This window comes from Aythya marila (assembly GCF_965140915.1).
Source record: "Aythya marila genome assembly, chromosome: 2".
Lineage (NCBI taxonomy): Eukaryota > Metazoa > Chordata > Aves > Anseriformes > Anatidae > Aythya > Aythya marila.
Genome location: NC_139043.1, coordinates 121,890,442 through 121,912,398, shown reverse-complemented (window position 1 = coordinate 121,912,398; position 21,957 = coordinate 121,890,442). Strand labels below are relative to the sequence as shown.

The 21,957-nt window shown below is 35.2% G+C and overlaps 1 protein-coding gene across 2 annotated transcripts in view; it reads right to left on the bottom strand.

The window, feature by feature from the left end:
• The window catches only part of PREX2 (phosphatidylinositol-3,4,5-trisphosphate dependent Rac exchange factor 2), a 181,402-nt gene that overhangs the window by 15,228 nt on the left and 144,217 nt on the right, over positions 1-21,957 (bottom strand). For both annotated transcript variants that reach the window (XM_082755020.1, XM_082755019.1), the window contains 2 exons: positions 12,849-12,915; positions 10,637-10,827 (listed from right to left, as the gene is read on the bottom strand). In XM_082755020.1, the coding sequence (XP_082611146.1) occupies positions 10,637-10,827; positions 12,849-12,915 (258 nt within the window). The remainder of the gene's footprint in view (positions 1-10,636; positions 10,828-12,848; positions 12,916-21,957) is intronic.

Below are 21,957 nucleotides of genomic sequence, written 5' to 3'. Positions count from 1 at the left end.
TTAACTCAGAGCAAAAGTCTATTGATCTTTTCTGTTATATGTTTGATTAAGGTGCATAACAGTTAAACATTAGACTAGGAATTCTCCATGTCATGTTTTCATCTTGTCTTTGAAAGGTTAAGTATTGCATAAATAAAGTACATGCCCATAATACTTACAGCACTAAAATCTGAAACATCTAACTTTCAAGAACAGACTGCAAAGGAAGCTTTGTCCTATTTACAACTGGAAAAAGCAAAAGTAGCTGAAAACTAATTTGACAGATGTAATCTATGCCAGGCAAAAGTCTCTCTGTAGGTGTAATGGAGGTTAATGGGCTCAAAGTACAGCTTTCAACCAAACAATTATTGCCAACTTTCCCATAAATCCCATCTTCCTGGAACCCAAAAGACTGAAAGAACAAAAAAATCATGTTCTCCATGCATGAATCAAAACTAACAAAGGAACACTGTGAATTCTATGGATTATAATGAAGGTCAGCTAGAAGAATTAGACACAAACACTGATCTTGTAATTGGAAAAGACTGCCAAACTGTTCCCTATCCCAAACCTGAAGAAATGGCCACTGATCATGGATATTATGAGTTACCTATATTTTGATAATGCCAACCACAATTCAGAAACAAGGTTGCCAAACGTGCAAAGACATAACGAAAGTGAGGAAAAACATGGACAAATTATTGTAATGAAGATTTCTTTAATATGCTACTCTGATAGTCTGTTTATGTTTCATGATTATACTGTAGTTATTGCCAAACGCTGAAGAGCTCACCTCAAGGCACAAAAATAATAATTCTAAAAATAATATTAGCGTGTTATTAGAAATTAGCAGTGAAGACACTTAAGATGACAGCAATGATGATGTTAACTATTAGCACACCTCTTTAATAAAAGATTTTATATTCAAGGTTAAATTCTACAGTAATACTGGTTAGATACATCCACTATATCTTTTAAAAACATTTTAATATACTTTAAAAAGTAAAAATGTCAAAATAAGACCAGTGGCATGATTTCATTTCATTATAATATTTCATCAGAGATTGATAGATTTTGTTTCTCTTGAAGCATGTAAAAGGTCTGAGGAATGGCAGCCCTAAAACCAGAATTTAAATAAAAATGATTGTGTATGGCTTTTGTCCTGTAGTTATGACATAAGTATACTACTTTCTAAATACAACAAAAACAACACTGAAATAGCTTTGTTTTGGTTGTAAAGTAAATCAATAAAACATTGTCCTCCTATAAAACAGATCATAAACCTTTCCACAGGGTTATGCTGAACTGACTCATGAGTAGATGAACATTTACATGCTGGTGCTTTCTCCAAGCTTTTAAAGTATAGTTTTTGAGTCACTACATATTCATTATCACAAATCAAACTGTTCTGGAAACCAGCTGTAGAAGAAACTAATCCACACACAAAACATCAGATGGTAAGATGGAAGAGTCATAACTGGAAGTACCTCAGGAATAAGACTGCCAAGCACACAGAGATTATCCAAATGTAAATTTAAACCAATACAACTTGTACAATTTTATGAAAAAGTTTGAAAGCTGGGAATTCCTAATATGGTAAGACTGTCCTGGTAGTCTAGGCAAGGTTCAGTATCAAGGACTATCAGCAAATACATGCAATATATAGTAATTCACCCTTCTCCCCCATTTCGAGAGCTAATAAGGAGATGGCATTAAAGTTTACAAAACAATTTGGAAGCATTTCTGACCATCACAAGTATCTGGTCATTTGCATGCACTCAGCCCAGCCAAACCAAACAAGGAAAATATCAGTTAAAGAAAAAAGAAAAAGAAAAAAAAACTAACTCCTTCCAATGCTCTCCTAACATTCTGTTACAGAAAGCATAAATTCCAAATCCATACCTATTTACACTGTAAACAAATCAAAATCTGCTTTCACTCCCTCTTTTTTCCTATTATCCCTTCTTTTATGTCAGAAAAAAAAACAAAAGACCCAAATTCATTATCTCAGAATTCATGTCAGTCAGAATCAGAAATTCCCTGCCTTGACAGATCACAGCAGCATCACAGCACAGGCATTTGGCTTTTCCAGTGCAACTGGGCTGAGAGTTCCTCATTTCACCCATTTGGTTTCCAAGGGGGAACAGAAGGGGCCGCAGCTGCTCCCAGCCCCTGTCTGCTATCTCCTGTCTCTCTTCAGTCATGGTAATATTGATTTGAAGATTGCATACAAACTTTCAAGTATCTTCTGTATCAGACCATTCTGAATAAAAGATGTTAAACCATTTTCTATCACCAATAGTCCCCAGCAGAAGAATTCATTTGTGGTGTGTTTTTTTTTTTTTGGTTGGTTGTTCATGGGATTTGATTTTTACAAAAGCAAATCTACTGGATAGACATACACTGAAAAACTGAGTCGTAAAAGAGGAAAACAGAAAAATTTAGAGAAATGGATTATTTCATGACAGATTATTTAATGTCACCTGAAAGGAAAAATACTCAGTTCATTTATACTACCTACAGAGCTGCCACCAAGTGAAGTGTATATCTATGTTACCAGAGTTGAAAGAATTTAAATCATTCAGTTCATTCTCAGGTTTCAAATAGGATTCCAGCCATCCCACATCCAAAGATGCATCAGAGCATCTCTCAGAAAAATGCCTAAACAGAAAAGATGAAGTAAAATGAACTGGTTTAGTAGTTACCACATCAGTTACTGCAGAGATGTCAAAATGAATTATTCTCTGGCTATGTGAACAGAAAAGGAAAAGGATGCATGTGTGCTTAGTCTAATTAAAATTTAAAGCTCCTACTCAACATGTAATTTAATGTCATTGTTATACTTTTAATTAATTTTCTTTCTATACATCATAAGCTAATTACACCCACCTTTTAAGCCAGTTACGCTATTAAGTATGGACTTGTTTCCGTTGTCATTTAAATTAATGCTTATACAGCAGCTATTATTTTAGGGATAATTCTCTATAATTACTAATGATGGCTGGGTAATGTATACTAATTTTGATGAGGAACCCAAAGAAGGAAATAGACCATGATAAACTAAAAAGGAAGGGAAATGCTCAGGATTATCGGTAATAAGCATAAAATCTGTAGATATGTCTAGCTGAAGACTCTTTATTTATTATCTTAGACTCAGATTTCTAAGCTGGTGTTATTGTGGGACTATGACTCCATACAGGCAAAATTTGAAGTTTCAGTTTTCTATGCCCATACACTGAAACTCTGGTGAACAGAAATTTATTTTTCTCACAGGGAGAGGAAAGTTCAGCCAGCCAATAGGCATTAGAGATAAAATGTGCATGAAGTTCTGTACAATAAACTATGATACTGCAATTTACAATTACAATAAAACTTTACTGGAGTTCAGGACTTATGTTCAGTCCCTTTATGAACCTTATAATGAAGCTGAGATGTTCCCAGCGTGGATAGATCACTGCTCCAAAATCAGGCTTGGACTGAGAGCATCCAATGAAGGTTTGTTCAAAACTTCTCATATTCTGCCAACATATAGCAAGACATTACCCTGTATGTGAAATATATTTGTTCCATTATGATGGCTCAGTAATAATAAACAATGCTTCAAAAAGTGACTCTGCGGAAAATACTACTATGCCAAAAAGAAATGAATAGTTCATAATTAAAGGAATGTCTGCCTCTTAGCTATTAAGCATCAGCATGTACAAGGTTCCTTCACGAGAGGCACCACTGTGATTAAGCAGTTGTGCAAACCTCAAAATAAATATATCCCAACTCCTTTGTTGGGCATACATCAACCATACCACAAGAAGATAATCAAAACCAGCTCTAACAGGTATTTTCAAACACAATTTATCAACAAAGTCCTGACTTGCTGAAGTAGATCACACAGGCTTAATCAAGCCAAGGAATCAGCCCTGGGAGGTAAGTATACATCAGCCATGTTTTAGACCTAATCATGGTTAATGGCTTCTTTTGTAGTTTACAAATATAGTTTTAATCAAGTTTACTAAATTCAACATTAGTCTTAATCCTGAAGCATGAAACATGCAGTAAGTAATGATGACTTTTTCTGTAGTTTATTTGGGAGATCACTATCTTCCAGTACATTTCCAGGAGTAACATGAGACAGTTCTACCTTTAAGATAGAGAGCTTTCTGAACAATAATGAAAAAAAAAGCACTCCTTTTCACCACACATCTGTCAGATTTTAAAAGCTACACAGAACATCTTTTCAGAAACACTCTTCATCTAAGGTCTTGCTACCTTTAATCAACTGGAAATGTTGCAAGAGGTCAATTATACCATTAATTATGTTTTTGTTTAATGAAAGAACAGCATTTCCAGAAGATTCAAAGTATCCCATGCCTTTTGGTTGCTTATTCTTAGCGATAATTCAAAAAAAAAAAATAATAATCTAAAAACAAATGAAAACCAAACTTCAGACATTTCTCTTGTTCAGTACAGAACATCTTTCACTTTAAAGGTTTCTTCCTAAGTAGGCAAGTAAACCAATTTGCTGGAAAATTTGAATTTATTTCTTGTCTTGTAAGATTTTGGGTTATTCAGTTAACTCTTCCACCTCAGAATTAAAATAATAAAATAATAGTAATAATAGTAATAATAATAATAATAATAATAATAATAAATATTTGGATTGTTTTGATTAAGTTTTTAATGCTAGATTGTTCTAGACAATTTGTTCAACTTTTGCTGTAATATTTTTTTTGTATGGAAGAATGAGATTCTCCCAAAGACCTGGATTGCAGGTAAGGCAATACTGCAGGAACTGAAGAGCAAGAGAGCAAGAGGATGTTTCTACATAGCAAAGTGATCATGTTGTGTATCAGCTCTATTGTTAAATGTCTATCCTGGTCTATAACATTACAAGGAATCCAAAAAGAAAAAAGAACACATTGAAATCCATATTAGTAACAAGTTAGATCCATCTATCTGTCTCATTGCATTTCTCTGCATTTTCAGATTGCATTTTAAACAGAATTTAAAATATGTAAGTGAACCCATAACTATAGTCCTTCACATACATATTAGAGATGAACAAAGCAAAAACATATAAGGTTGCCTATGAAAGGCATATACGGATCAAAATAAAATGATTATCACTGTAGAAACAATTTATTTGTGCTAAATGTCTTGTTTATATTATCTTAAGACAAATTTCTGCATATTGATCACATGAACTGTTTGCAAATATTAACCAGCATGATGAAATACTCTACTATCGTAAACAATTTTAGGAAAACATAAATTTTGTTTATGTTTAAGTAGGCAAAGTATCACAAACATACACTAATTGCAGACAGGCATAATAAAACTGCAGTTAAAAAAAAAAAATCTTTGCTAAATGGAAAGTTAGCAGGACTAAAAGCAAAAGATGGAGAGAAGCAAGAATTAGTTCATCAGCTCACACTGACAGACACCTAAAAGTATCCTATTGGTCCCCGAAAACCTTCTTACTGTGGAGCTCAGGAGTTATATCTGCAAAACTTCAAGTAGATTTGTTTTTTCTGGCACAGAGTCATTTAGCTCAGAACTAAATTCCTACTAAAACTAACTAACTAAATAAATAAAAATCTGAAATAATCTAAAAGAAAGAATTCTTATCATAGAATGTCTACAATATGAAGTCAGCGTCCAGGGTTCCTATTTTTCACCATGTTTTATCTGATTCAAAAAAAGGCAGCTGGCCACAATGGACAGCTTATGGTGTTACTCTGCTTCACTGTGTGGAAGATGGAGCCAGTTTAGCTGGGTTTTGGGATCTGTGTCAGCTGCAAGAGACAGCATAATCAACGCTTGGCAAAACCTGCCTCATCATTCAGCTGAGTGCCTGCCAGCCAGAACCCCACAGCTTGAAGGATGGCAACGTTAAGAGACTTTCTGGAGGGGAAATTAAAATTCAGAGAAAATAAGACAGTGATTTTTCTGGTGGTTCATCAAGATTATAAAAGACTTCTCTCAATCCTTCAGGAAATGCAAAATTTTAAACAAGCATGGGATTTGTTTCATTTGGATGCTTTAAATGATTCCTTTGAGCCTGTAAGGCCTATGGTCCCTGAATAGGCTTCTGCAGCTGCTGCACCTAATTTCATTTTGGCATGGAAAGAGGCTAGGGCATGTCTGTGCTTTATAGTCTGCTCTTCTCCTTCAAGCAGGAGCTAACATCATGATTCAATAAAATTTAAAAGTGCCTTTCATCACCTACATTTGTACAGAGTGATTACAACTTCAAACAGAATGAATACAAGACAGCGGAGCACTGTTTATGGGGCGGCAGTTGACTGGCAGGCAGAAATATAACTATGGATGACAAAAAAAAAAAAAGGAAAAACAGAAATAAAAACTATTGATTTCTTAGACTACTTTAGAGTTCTCCTCCTAATGTTGAGTAACAAGGCATGTTCACTTATGACAATCCAAAAGGAGTTTGTAGTACTTACATCACTTTGGACAGAGAAGGTTAAAGAGACTTATTTTTTTCTCATCCTTGTTTATCTGGTGATTGAAATATATTTGAAAAGAAATGCTGTCTGAAATAGATATAGGATTTCAGACTCTCATATAAATTGGTAAACATATTGACATAGTAAAAATCAAAGCAAAGCAATCACTGGCAATTCAAAATCTCCAGTGTTATCTTGGATACAGGGATGAACGTGTGAACTCTGTCAAGATGTTTTAGCCTAGTGCAGTGTGAAAAGCAATTTAATATGGATCACAGAGAAGTTAGAAACCAAGAAACTGCTGATCCAGAGATCAGCAATCACTGTCAAAGCAGACAAAGCTGCTGTTTCATAGTGCTTGGCCTCTTCTGCATTGGGACAGCTAGCCAGCACTTCCCTTCAAGCTTTCTGGGATTTGCTTCCAGTTAGGAGAGGAAAGGTGACATCAACCCCCATTGTCAATCCATGACACCTAAGTTAAGAAAACACTGAAAAGGCTCTCCAATCAGTTCAGTAGCTGACAGATAAATTGAGTGAGGGAGTTCAGGTTTAAAGTATATTAAATAATGTAAACTGACAGATGAATGGTTTGCTCAGTTCCCACTCTCCAAGAGCAAAAGATGCTGACCAGCAGAGAGCCCTGAACTCCTCCGCACTCAGAGATTCCCTTTCATTAGCAACCAACTACAGAAATTAGGCTGTGTTGGATTTTTTATTTTTATTTTCTTTTGGAAGCAACCTTGCAATGAGTTCATTATTATTCACTTTTAAGCTGTCAAGAAGACTGATACATGAAGAACATACTTTAAAAGTTAACCTGAAAGCACTATTCACATCTTTCCAACATCTGCTTGCCTAGCAGTATCAGTAGATAATAACAGTTTTCAGTTCATTAAATACCTGTAGCATAGTGCTAAAAACTTCAGTTGTGAGCTCATTGGACCTACAGAACATGGATTTCTGCAATTGGTTGCATTCCAGAACTTCATAGCATTTAGTTTCTAAGACACAGAAGGCCAGATGTATTGCTGAATACAACCAGGAAAATATATCCTCTCTTACTAAAAACAGTAACATCAACTCTAAAAAGTTAACTTACAATTTAAAGAACTTTACTTTGTATGATTATCTGCTCTGATTAAATAATATTCCGTTAAAAAAGCAGAATTAAGCCTCAGAGACTGCAGGCAACAGGCAAAATCTTCTGTGTCTATGGGACTGGATCGCATCCAGCTTTTTATTCTTCTTTTTGTCCTCCTCACAGGACTTCATGATGCTGCAAGACAGTTTCACTCTACAAAGCAGCAGCAAGGGGAGTAGGTTCAGAAAAACACAGCACAATTTAGTAGCAGAAATTTCAGGAACAAAATTCACAAGCATGCATGCAAGTTGGAGACAAAACAAGCTTTCTATCTGGGCAAAGGCAATTTCAGAGTGCCAAAAAGCAGAGGATATTTAGAACTGGACTGCAGAGATATGGCCTAGGGAGGCCAAAAAGACAAAACAACAATGTTGAATACAATTTGAAATGCTAAGGAAAGACTTTTCCATTCATCCTGTTTGTAAGTACGACAGTAATTTCAGGAAATTGTTATTTCTTGAAAAGAAAAAATAGCTTCTTCAAAATCTGTCACTTTAAATAAAAGCACAAGAGTCCCTTCCAATCTCTAAATATATGAGTTTTCTCCAGAACTTTCAAAAATTCAAAGCAAAAACTCTTTGAGTACCTATAAAATCTTAAGGAATACATTCCTCTCTCCTGGAAGGCCTATCTTAAAATGTCTGTGATAATGTCAAGAGTTGATGGTTTTTTCCTCTGAACAGATGGTAGCCACAAAGGTAATATTATTGCACAAATGAAGTAATGGTATCTTGTACAAAAGCTCAAACAGACTCTTCTGTAAAGCAAAACTAGTCATGCTTTACAGAAAAGTGTTTTCCACATTTACTTTACGTAAATGGTGATCTTGAGCCCTTTAACATTGACATGGAAAGCCACATGTAAAATATTTAAACTCCATTCCCATTGCTTGTAATAGTGTCTTGAAATCCAGTGTGTGTTGGCTTTCTAATATTTTGTGTTTTTTAAATACACTTAACTAGACATCTAAAAGTTTTAACCTTTGAATTAGCCCTGGTTTTGAGCAGAAATCTCATGAATAATTCCTTCTCATCTAAGAATTGCTCATTTTTTCAATCAAGCATGCCACCAGTTATTCAGCTACTAAATAATTCTGAATGATTGTGATCCATGCACTGCAGATTAATACTTTATTGGGACTATTAAAATTGCTCTGACTTTATTCTTAAATAGTAAGAATTTTTGCCACGACTATATTGGCAGGTTCAGGATCCATGAAATCAAAAGAAAACTCAGAGGTAGGGTTCCTCAGTTTTATGCAAAATGGCAGAATCAAACCCATAGTCTTTTCTGATCATGTGAAATTTCTCTTATTATAATATAAAGGGAAGTCTTTGGAAGGATACTTGGGAATAAGGAATCTGTTCTTAAAAGCACAGGGCTTTGAGGAAATGGTAAAAATGGTAACTCATAGTAACTAACTGACATGAGGTCAGTCTAATTATTAATGACTTTTTTTTTTCATTCTTAAGAGCTAATATAGCTTTCTCTTGTATGCCTTACAAAAGGCTGATTTCCCATCCCCCTTCATCAAACCTTGTTCACTCTCAGAGCAATGTTTATAAGCAAAAATGAATTTAGAAATCTGAAGGTCTGACACATGTAGAGGGACTATCTGTATCAGAAAAACTTCTTGTGAAGCTGTATAAACAGAGATACAGAGACAGAGAAAAGCTATCTTTATAGTCTTCTGAAATGACAACTTCACGCCAATCTATGCCATAAAGTATTCCCATCTTCATTGGCTAGTATTCCCAGACAGTATTCCCACCTATTGTCTAGTGTTAAATAGTAGACTTATTTAGCAATTGCCTAAAGCCAAGTACAGTAAACAGCATGCTACATTCTCTTGTATCAATGATAAAGAGAATAGTCTGTTGCAATATAACACTATTAAAATCTCTGCTAAGAGAAATGGCAAGCACTGTTTTTATATAATTTAATTGTGTTGACTGTATACAGAGCTTTTCCTGGTTCTCATGCCCAATAGCATTGTGGTTATACTGCATTTTTTTTCCCTAAGCCTCTTTTAAAGAAAAGACATTAGTTAAAATTAGGTGAAAGCAACACTCATTTTAATACAAAGTATTAAATCAAGTCTGCTAAAATAAGGATTCGGATAGGTCATATCATGACAGAACATCCCTAGCTGATAGGGACTCAGAAGGATGATGGAGAGCAACTCCCAAGGAGGGTATTTTTAACATATTGCTAGCTGCAATGCACAGTTTGGAAATTTTATAGAGTCGTTATTTAACATCAGATTTTCGGTAATAGCTTGTTTTTGATGTTGTTTTCCCCCTCTCCAATTCAGTCTTTGTTTTTTTTTGGTGTTACGTAGATAGAATTGTATTCTGTCCAATATAAATATAAATAATGGAATATAAATAATGTTGCCTTTGATAAATATCATTAAATACTAGTGAGCTCAATAATGATGTTACTGACTTCTTTATATATATAGACACACATGTGTGTCTATATATATAAATGTGTGTGTATATCTATAATAGACACACGCGTGTGTGTGTCTATTAAAATCTCAGAGTTGATGACAACAAAGCTCAGTTGATCACAGTCCAGTTCATTTTCTGGTATTGTGTTAATCACACCAGCTGTTCTACAGACAGAACTTCTCGTTATCATATGGTACACCTGCAGAAATGTATACCTCTTATGTCTCATTTATCTTTTCCTTGAAATAAGCTCTACCCAGCATACAAAGCAAATGCAAATTTCAGCATTTCTTGTCTGTATCAAGAATTTAACACAGTGTGTTATTCACCTAGGAAACATTCCTTTTTCTGCCTTAGCAATTAAGACGCCTGCATTTTACTGACTCAAATAAGGAACAATCCATCACAACTGCACAAAACAGAATCATACTACTCATTTCTGCCTATCACTGCAAAAATAGTTCTACTATTTCACCATAGATTTTTTAAGTGTATTAGATACTTAGTCACATATATGGAAAGACAGTACAAGAACTTTCTCCAAACTGCAATGTCTGAATGACTGACTAAAACAAAGAGAGGAAAATAAATTGCCATACCGGTGAACTCCACTGTTGCACATAATGACGTGACAAGCTCCAAGCCTGTTACAGAGTTCAGAAGAAACTGATAGCAATCCAACTCCAGAAGCACTGCAAGCAGTGTATGCACAGGCAGCGGTGCGCTTGGAACGGATAAAGGACCCTATGAGTCGGTAAAGTTCATCCAAGCAATTGAGAGGCCTCATCAGCTGCAAAAGGGAAAGAGAAATTTAAATATTTGCTACTGAGAACATGTGAAATGCTCTCCTGGAGTAGGTCTTCACAACTACAGGTTGGAACAGCAGGGCTGTCTAGGACAGTTAAAAGCCAGATTCTTTAACATGCATACAGATCACACAGTCTTCTGTTATGACTGAGGACAACTTTTTCAAACTTTTAAATTCTTACGGTCACTGACTTTCATTCCCAGTCCTGCCTACAGAGCTGTTTTTCACTTCATTAAACTGAACAGTTCCATCAGTGCCATTTCCATTAATGGTATTTCTAAAGAAGGGAAACCACAAAGAGACAACCTACAACCGTACACATATACAGGAGGGATGCCAAGCCTGGTTAATTGACTCACTGAGACAATCAGCTTATAATTAAGACACATTATCCTTTACTTATGCAAATGGCTGGTTCCTAACCCTGACTAACAACATGGAAAAAGAAAAATGAACAGGAATCGCAAAACATACTACAAAACTCAACATTACTGCATGGAAAATAAATAATCCACCTAGAAAAGGCAGCTTCAAGTAGAAGGCTGCTCTCAGAAGAAGAGCCTTCAAGAGAAATCTGGCATTGAAAAGTAACATCTCATGGTACTTTGTGTAAAGGAGAGGTTCACAACATAGTTTTGCAAAGACCATAGTTCTAAATTCCCTTTATCTTTATTCCAGAAGCACTTTGAGATTCCAGCTAAACTCTTAACCAAAGGTTAAGTCTTTTGAAAAAGAGATTCATTCCCTAGAGACATCTTTAACTAAGTAAGGAAACATTAGCCTCACTTGCCCATTTATGGAGGTAACTTCACTCAAAAAAAAGCATACAGGTCAAGTAAATCAATTATAACAACCAGCATATTTAAATCTGGGCAGAAATAAATTTAACCTGGTTTACCTCCTATTGATTTAACTTGCATCCATTTAAATTGATTTTACTTGGTGCCATTTACAAATGCAGAGCTATGAAGAACATAACAGAAGTCACGCCCACAAGCTAAGACCATGCACTAACTCTTAGCTTGCTCCAACTGCAAAATAAATGCACTATGTTAAATTAACATCCCTTGGTTACCTCTGGATTACGAGATGATTTTAACTTGCCCTTGGTCTTTTTACTAAAATAGACAGGGAACAGGTTTGAGGGTAACAAGCACTCTACATGTAGCTAATTTATCCTGTTGCATCTGTGACTGTTTAGAAAATTAAATTTCCTGACTCACCATGGAAGGAGAGGAACAGGCTCATCCTCCTCCCCTTCCAAGCGGTCCAGCACAGAGCCAAGAAACAGGAGCTATCTGTCCATTAATGATTGTGCTAGATGATACGGTCATAAAATTTTAGTCTGTCATAAAGCTCAGCTGATGATTACTATATTTCTCAAGCCACAGTAACTCAATCACTTTTTCTTGTAAGTCAGTACAGACAAGACCTTAGGAATTTCTGTATTTTTCCTTATTGGTCTACAGTAGGGGTATTAACTATCCAACAGTAGGAGAGATCATTAAATGAATTTTCATAGCCCCTGGGATCTCTCAGTCACAGAGATTTAAAGACCGATGAAGGTATTTGGAGAAAGCTGAAATTAGGAGGTTCAGAAGGAAGCCTGAGCAGGCTGAAGGAGTATTTAATTTTTAACAGCAATTCCAATTTTTGGAACAAAAAAAATCTGCCTGCATCTGCTCCCCCCTCACCCCTTGCATGCTCCTGGTGTGATTGCATTGCTCTGACAACGTGGCGAAAAAGAAAAGCTATGGTTCTCTTTCTGAGACATGTTGATGCCCTTCAGCCTCACCTGCGGATAAAGAACCACATGGCACCACATAACCCTAAAAGCAAGGTGCAACAGAAAGATTGAAAAGATTTCCTCCTTTCCTTATATCCAAAGTCCCTATAGCTTTGAATTCCATTTTTTGAATGGAATAAAGAACACCTCAAGAACGGATTATAATAGCAGTGTGTAACATACAGAGTTTAATTATGCACTTAACATTTTTATTTACCTTATCTATGTAAGCTGCTTTAGATGTTGAATTTGCAGGCAGGTTTGACTTGTCCAGGTAGAATGCTCTGGGAAAACAAACAAAACAATGCAAAGGCTGTTAATTGTTTTAATTCTGAAACAAAATGTATGCAGGTGACTATTCTTAGACATCATCCAAAAATGTGTTGGTTTTAGTTTGTTTGTTTTGTTTTGTTCTATTTCCATGTTAAGAGAGGATCAAGAATTAGTACAAGGGTAAATAGGCACTAACACCCTTTCTTTAAAGTAATGAGGACCATTTTTCTTGTCCTGGAGACAAACATTACCTCTGCCCTTTGACAGTACAGTGCAAAACTTTAATCCCTAGTTAGTACAAAAACTAGTTCTGAAAGTGATTTTCACCAAAACATTCATTTTCATCAATGAAAGGTTTGTGGCAACTGTCTAGATTTCAACAGTGACTTTGGGTAACTTAGCACGTAAACTGCACCTGAAATTCATGCACTGCAATGTTTTGTTTGTTTGTTTGTTTTTGTTTAGTTGGTTTGGTTTGGCTTTTTAATATTAGTTGTATATATCTGCAATAATATCAGAACAGAATCCCAAATATGAAACATAGTACTGATGTTGAGGAATACACATTCAAGCTCACAATATAAAAACAAACAAACAAACAAACAACAACAACAAAAAGCCCTATAAGTGGTAAATATACATCATACAAGCAAAATGGTATTTGCAATGTGTGCACTCAGGCATGCATGTGTAAATTTAAAAAAAAAAAATAATAATAAAATAAATAAATAAAACAAACTGCCTTCCTATACAATTTCTGCATACTTCTTTGCAAAGGCATTGGTGCATGAAAGAAGAAGCTAAAGAAAAATGTCATTTACCTACAGAACACAAATGTGACAAACAAGGCATTCTTGCTGTATCAGATTTATATACTTTGTAGTAAAGCTCTTCAGCCCATATTCCCCCAGTTTCTTCTATAACCTTTCACTTATCAATGAATGGTACCATTAAAAGTTTCCATAAAATAGACAAATGCTACATGCACTGTTTTAAAAGACAAAGGTGGCTGATATTTTGTGCAGAGGACTTCCATGCTTCCATCCTTCTCTCCTAAAACAGGAAAAGTTCTCTTTTTCAACACCAGAAAGAACTTTAACAAAGCTACAGCATGGAAAGAAAGGAGCTCTTCTCCCATCTCCTTTAACTCAGAAACCTTAGAGGCTTTTTATTTTTGCTGTTTGCCTTACAAGCAAATTAATTGCTCACTATTGATGAATTAACATTAAATGTTCGATAGGCAGAGGAAATATCTTACATATCACAGTCACAAGACCTCAAGACTCATTGTGTTGGTTGAAAAACTCCTAAAACTGCTGGGGCCACTGCTAACAGAAACATTGACTGGAATTCCCTGACTAGATGAAGCCTCCAGGGAGAATCATGCAACACCTACCCCTGCAGCAATTCTGGACAAGGTTAAAAACAAAACACAAATACGCACACACAGAACCAAAAACACTGAATATGGAACCTTTCTAGATTTTCTGGTGGAAGTCTCAAGGTATGATCTGGCTCTAGTGCCTGTGCACAAGGAGTAGACCTGGCTAAAGGTCACAGCCAAGTCTTGACCCAGGCTGGAACTGAACTCCAGCTGCCCCATGGAATGTTAACCAAATTTTAATTGCAATAAAAAATGAAAATGATTTTATCCACGAGCAAAGTTATTCACACGGTTTCATATCTGCAAAACAGGGGTGCAGACTGCAAATTTGCATAGCCTTTTACTATTCAACAATCTGAAATAACTGTACTGATTAAAAAAAATAAATCCATTCACCTTTAATTCTAGTAGATTTTGCTGCCCATAGTTTTGTACTTTTGAAAACCATCTTCCCCCAAATTCAAGGTATGAATTAATCCCCTTTCAAAGCACAGTAAAGAAAACTAATCTAGTTCTGTTATTCCATTAAGCCTGTGCACAATCCAGACTGTACTCTTTGTCAGAGGAAGCTGGAGACTATTGGGAGGAAAAGAGGTTTGCAGAGAAAATTACTCATAAATCACTACGAGTGGCCACAGCACATAAAAGCTACCTCAGCAGCAACAGGCTAACCTTTTTCTTTGTTAACAAAGCTAAAACCAAAGCATCATCCTGCCATCCACTGAACATTATCAGACTAAAAGCCTCTACTGTTTTTTCCTGCTATGCTACAGGAAAACGTGCTTCATTCAGAGTCTGTTCAGCACTCCCATTCTCTTTGTGCTATTATTTCAGCAAATTCAGCTGCATTAAATGAAACCAAAAACCAAATACAGAACAGTACACACATTAATAGAGTACATGGAAAATAATCAACTCAGGGTACAAAATGAAGCAACACGGACACTAGAATAGTATATACAATTATAGAAATTACTATATTAATTCAGTCAGTTATTCATTAACCTAAAGAACAAACAAAAATCAACTATACACAACATTAATTTTATATATCAAAATATCCTGTTACCAATGAAACTATTCCCCCCACACAATCAGTTAGCACTCCCAGATGTTTCTCAAGTGCTTTATTTTTATTGCTTTTCATAAAAACTGTCTTCAGTATTTTACAGAACATGACAAACTGTGGACAGCATATAAATTTCCAGAGCACTTCACTTAATTACTAAATGCTTGTTAAGGTCCTTAATCATATTTTATGGGAAAAGTTAATGGCAATATTGGCATGGTGCCCAATATGGACAATATTTTCTAATCCATTTGAAATGATCAAGAATGAAATCATAGTTCTTTGTCTGCAATTGTGATGCTGGTTTTGCTACTAAAAGCCTTACAATTTCTCTAAGTTGTAGTATAAAAACCTTTTTTCTACTACAAAAAAAAAAAAAAATTCTACTAAAAAAAAAAAGTAAAAAAGGTAAAAACAAGCAAACAAAAAGGTAAAAACAAGCAAACAACAACAACAAAAAAAAAAAGGCATTAGAACAACAGGGGATTATTGCTATGTTCAAATTTTAAAGACATGTCCCAATTTTCCTATGTAAAAATGTCAAATTAAGGGACAGAGATCTCAGAGAAAACTTTCTATGGATTGAGGTACTAAACACCTTAGGGTACAAGAAGAAAAACACTATCAACAAAAGGATTATTCTCTCTCTCTTTTTTTCCCCAGAAATTCTCCTGGAACCAACATACAAAGGAGATACTGAAGTTTTGATGTTTTTCTTAGTCAAGCATTTTACCTAGTTATCCTATCTGTCAATCATCCTTTATTTGAAATGTAAGAATAGCAAAGAATAATTGGGGGCAGAGGGGAGATAATTGGATTAAATAGCATTAAATAAAGGCAAGTTGGGCTGCTTTGCTGCTTTTACAAAAAAAAAAAAACAAAAAAAAAACTATCTTTTATATTGTCTTCATAACTGTGGCATACATATAAAGAAATTCAAAATGCCTTCAAAAAGTAGAATGGAAATATCAGAGAATCACAGAATTGTAGGGGTTGGAAGGGACCTCCAGAGATCATCGGGTCCAACTCCCCAAAATATATTTGAATGCTACTTGATTTTCAGTCCCTTAGTCACAAGTTATTCAAGAAGCATGGTCAACAACATGGCAAAGAATACATCAATACAGAGGTGCAGACCTGGGGAGTGTTGGAATTAGTGTCTGTAATTTTCTTCTGCATTTCTATACATATGTCTATGATATATTTAGTATCTCTGTATATGCACATAAATACACACATACTTATCTTTTTCTTTAATAAAAAGCTATATTCTGTCATCTCATTGTTAACTATAGATGCATCCAGGTGTACAGCATGCATATATATGTCTTCAAACATTTAGAAGCATATCTATTTTTATATATACATGTGTGTTTGTGTGTATATATATACATGCTTCCAAATTCAACTTTCTGTTGTATCAAGTACCCACTGCAGAAAACAATCCGCTGCCAGAGCAAACAAATGGCAATTGTAAATCTCAAAACGGTAAATCTCAATAAATAATAAATTACCAAGTATATCTACACTCTAAACCCACACAAAGAGGTGGTGATTTTAAGTCATTTACTTGACACCATGCATCTGAAAATATATTTTAAAAATTTTCAGCTTGCAACAGTTGATACCTTGCAATGATGGAGACCATTTAAACTGACAGTTACTTCAACACAGCATGATTCCTCTAAATTTTATTAGTGTTTTTACACTACTTTGCAGTATTTCTGTATCTCTATTCATGCTACAAGTCCAGAAGAAAGAAAACTGTAATATTCTATCACTATTTAGGTGCATAAGACAGGAATAGTTTTCATACAGAGATAATACGTTTAGATAAATCTACCAATTAAAGTCTCAGCATACTGCGTTACTCCACAGAAGTGTGCACATATGAATTATCAGACAGCATAACACAAAGGACTTCCCACCTTCTGCATTACATATGCCTGGAAAAATACGTACATCAGCAAAAAGGGCAATTTAATGGGGCTTTGGTCTCATCATAAAATAAGATCATGGGATCTTATAAAGGGGATTCTAACCCTAACATCTTAATGATACAACCATATGTACAGTATTATTAGAGGTTTTGAGAAAGGTTTAATTATTAGAAAAAATCTTCGCAACAGTTTCACAATTTTAAATTCTGAAACAGCATACGTAGCAGTATTCTCACCATTCACAACTACTACTATGCAACCTGAAACACAGAACAGAAAATTTTAACACCGTATGGCTCTGAAATTACCTTGGGTAACTCATATATTTGATGTGTAAGCCCTTCCTGGGTAACCCAGTATGCCAAGCCTCCTGCCATCTACCTACTTCCCAGATCACTTGAAACCATCCTGTTTTACTAAGTGAAAGGGAATTTCTTGGGCCACAAACCACTTACAGCTGCCTTTCTGCCTCTCCCATTATTATCCTAACTGCCAATTCCACACTGAACACATTAGTACTTACTAATTGTTTCCACATTTGCCTATCACAGAGTATTTCCCCTTATTGGCTCACGATATTCCAGACATGGAATATACTGTTAAAATGATAACAGGACACATAGTCATAGGATGGTCAGCATTTCTATTACAGCTGTAGGCTTGGATTCATATCAGTAACCAGAAGTGAAAGAAAAAGCTTCACCTCTGACCACTGCAGGTACACTTTCTCTACATTTGCAGAGGATAAAGAAAACAGAATGAACAAGATGTCCACCTCAGTGAGCAAAGACTCAGTGTATGTGGTCATTGTGTTTTTTTACTGTAATCTGTCAAGATGCATAATTTTCAATTTCAGAACATTACATATAATAAATACTGATCATACTTTGTAAAAAGTCTGAAGATACAATGAATTTACACTCACACAAAGAGTATATATCTGGAAGAGAAAAAAAACACATATCTAAATTCAAGCCAGCTGAGTGTATCTTTTAAAACAGCAAGACAATTTAATTTACTTTGTCCAGCATCTTTCTATTCACTCTGGTCTTGCTTCACTTAGGTGCAATGAATCTCAATTTCTGTTCTACCTAAAATGTTTCTCATTATGTTTGTCGGGAGACAAATTTAGCTATTATTTCCTTGTTATGTCCTTCAGAGTGAATGCTTAATTTTCAATCTTTCCTTCATAACGATTTTGCATTTAGAGAGAGCTCAGCCACAAACATCTAGTTCATTTAGAACCACATCTTAAAATTCTAAGAGGCATCAGTTTTCCACTTTTTATAGTCATATAAACTACATGATAAATTAGTGTATATAGCATTGCACTCTAGTTTTACTGTTGCATTTTTAAACACAATGCAATATACCAAATACCTAGTATTAAAATCCAGAAAATAGTATTTCACCTACTTCATAAATATCCCACTGAACTAAAAAGAGAATATTTTAATGCAGTCACTCTCTGAAACCTGTAAATCTTCTCAGGTTACTATTTTCTGAATTTGATGGCTATAACGAAAATTGTAAATGAGCAAACCAGATAAACGTGGGCAAAAGGAGAGAAAGACTAAAATCAAAGGACAATAGTGGGATGACAACAAAGCTTCCTAACAACATAAGCTTCCTAACTGCATGAGCAATTTGGTTTGGAGAAGCTCTCCACTGGAAACAGGGGGTGAAGAAATCTGCCAGTTTTGTGATGGGTTTTAATGCATTACCTACAGGGTTTGATATATGATCTTGTCTTTGTGATAATGCAGGCATGGTCTTGAGAATCTGTAAGCTCGTTCCAGAAACAAACCCTTTCTCTCACTGTAATTAACTGTCTCTAAGTGGGTATGTCCTTTTTGTCATTTTTACCAAAGTAACTATTAGAGAATTTTAGTTCAGCCTGAAGCCATGAGCACCATCACGTCTATTTTCTGCCTTGACTAAATTATACAGCATACAGAAAACATCATCTTGCCAAGAACCCTGCAGCTTGAGAAGCTGCTGAGTGCATATACATGCACATATAAATAAAAAGAAGTTATGTTCCACAGACATATTTTGTTCCATGCCCACAGAAATTCTAGGGGCAGAAATAGTTTCTTTGTCTTTAGAAAATAATTAAATATATATATATATTAAAATCTTATGGATTATAACAAGATATCCCTGAATAAAGGATTAAATTAAATTTGCCGTCATTCGGTGGAAGGCAATTTATGCCATAAAATAGGTACAGGAGGCTTTAGAAAAAGAAATTGTTTGAAGTTACATTGTAAATGAAACGCTTTAAAATGACAAATATTACACTCAATGTAATCAGATGTTCAATGTAATGAGGGTAGTTAGCTAAATCATTTGTCATTAGATTCACTGATTATAATTGCTTCCTTAGCGTAAGACTTTCATTTACCTCCTAAAATTATATCAAAGGGAGCAGTAACATAGGATAAAGAAGAAAAAAAGGTCTTTTCCCTTTACTGCTTGCTTTAACTTTTTCTTCTGTTATGGCTGTACAGCAGGCCACAAAAGTAACTGCCAATAATGCTGGACACAGCTGACTTCAAAGAATAGTTCCAAATCACACAGAATGGTAGGCAGGAAGGAAAAGAATGCTTTTTTTCACGCCTTTTTTGTCTATTGATGCACAGGCAAGTTAATTACTACACAGTGGTAATTATCACCCACACCAGTGGTGAGGATGGATAGCAATCCTCAGCTGCCTTTCCTGCAGCACGGTCTTATCTTTGGAGTGAAGAACTGGGTCATCATATAGTCAGTGATGTCACGAGAAAGTGCAATGCTGGGCATAAAAGAAAGGATAAAATAAAAGAAGGCAGAACGTCACCTTCATATATTCCCTTGATCATTCCTCTCTCAATCTTCCCAATTCAAGCCACCACATTATTGGGAACCAAATCTTAAAAGTGGTTAGATATCTAAATGTAAGTATAGGCGCTAAAGATTAATAGACATTTTAATGTGTCTAACAGCCAATGATTGCACTAATTTCTCATCAGCTAAAAATTAGCTGCATAGACAGTTCAGAACCCAAATGAGTATAGTGACAAGGCACATAAATTCCACTATGGTTTGCTCTTGGTATCAACATCATGCAGTGGAGCATACTGCAGCCATCTAACGTACTTGGTATAGCCACAGCCCTGCACCCCCCTGAACGATTTGTGCCCGCAGCATCCCTTCCATCTTTTATACACATCACTCGTGTGCACAGACCTGGCCCAGAAAAAGCTCTTAAGAACAGATGTTCCTGGACTTCTCTGATTAAGAAGCTGACCAAGAGTACCTGTGGAAAGGTACATTTTAATGGAAAGTTGAAGGAGGGACATACATTTTTCTCAGAAAATCATTTACAATGAAAGAAAAGATAAATCTGATCTGCCTGATAAAAAATGTTAAATATTTATGAAAAAGGAAAGACTGGAAGAGCAAGCTTCCTTACTATTGGAAGGCCCATCCTAGGCCATCAAGCTCAAACCTCTGACACCTCAAACAAACATTTTCTCAGTTCTCATTCCTATACTCATCAATGTCCATTCTAAAACCATCTTACTTACTCTAGTAAGGTAATCTAAAACCTGATTCTTACAAGGGTAAAAACAGTTCTCCTATCCAACTAAGGGTTATATCTTAAAGTCACTACTCAGTCCAAAGATTGGCTGAGTTATGGCCATTCAGCTGACCTCTATGTCAGGTTTGTCCCAGCTTCTAACAGGTCTGCATTGTAACCAAACCTTTGGTCCCAGTAACGACTATATGATTTATTTCTATGCAGTGTAGTAATAAATACCATAATGAATCATACCATGCAGGAAAGAGACCTTTACCAAAAATAAAAATCATATTCATAGGACATAATGTATTTTAATTAAATAATTCTTAAGAGTAATATTTCAAAAATGATAAATTAAGCTTTCCCTCATGCTTTTACAGTCATGTATGATTCAAGATGTGCATCGGAAGATTTAACCCAACCAAGCAGTCCAAGTAATTATATTGCACTCATGAATTATTGTTATTCCTATCAGCATTTGTTGTAGTTATGAATTCAAATACCATTGTTCATTGTTCCCTGCTGAAGAGAAATGGTCTCTCATATCTGTAAAAGCAAAATGACTTATTCAAGATGGAAAAAAAAAAAAAAAAAAAAAAAAAAAAAGCTATCTGAATGACAGGTAGTAGCAAAGGAGAAAGATGAAGGACAGCAAGAGAAGGTGGGAGAATGCAGAACACAGCCAGTTAACGTCAGCCTCTGTACAGGTCAGATGCACAGGTTCTTTCCAGTCCTCTTCTAAATTAGAAGACAACTGTAGAGCTATCAAACACACAGTAATAAAGATCTTTAAAAATCTTTGCTGACTTAATTACTTTCACTTGGTTGTACTGCATGTTTCCCCATTAGCAAACGGTTTAATAAGGTTAAATTTACAATGTTGGCACTTACCAGCATCAGCTTAACTTGCAAATACAATTTGAGTATAGCCTTTTTTTCCTTATGAGTGTCAGAGAAGCAGAAAAGGTGAAATATAAAAATAAATGCAATCTAGCTGACCGTGAAAAAGAAATCCAGCACCATTAAGAATAATCATGGGCCAGATGCTGAAAATTTCCCTTTAGTTTCAGAAATTTCATAAACTGTTTTGTT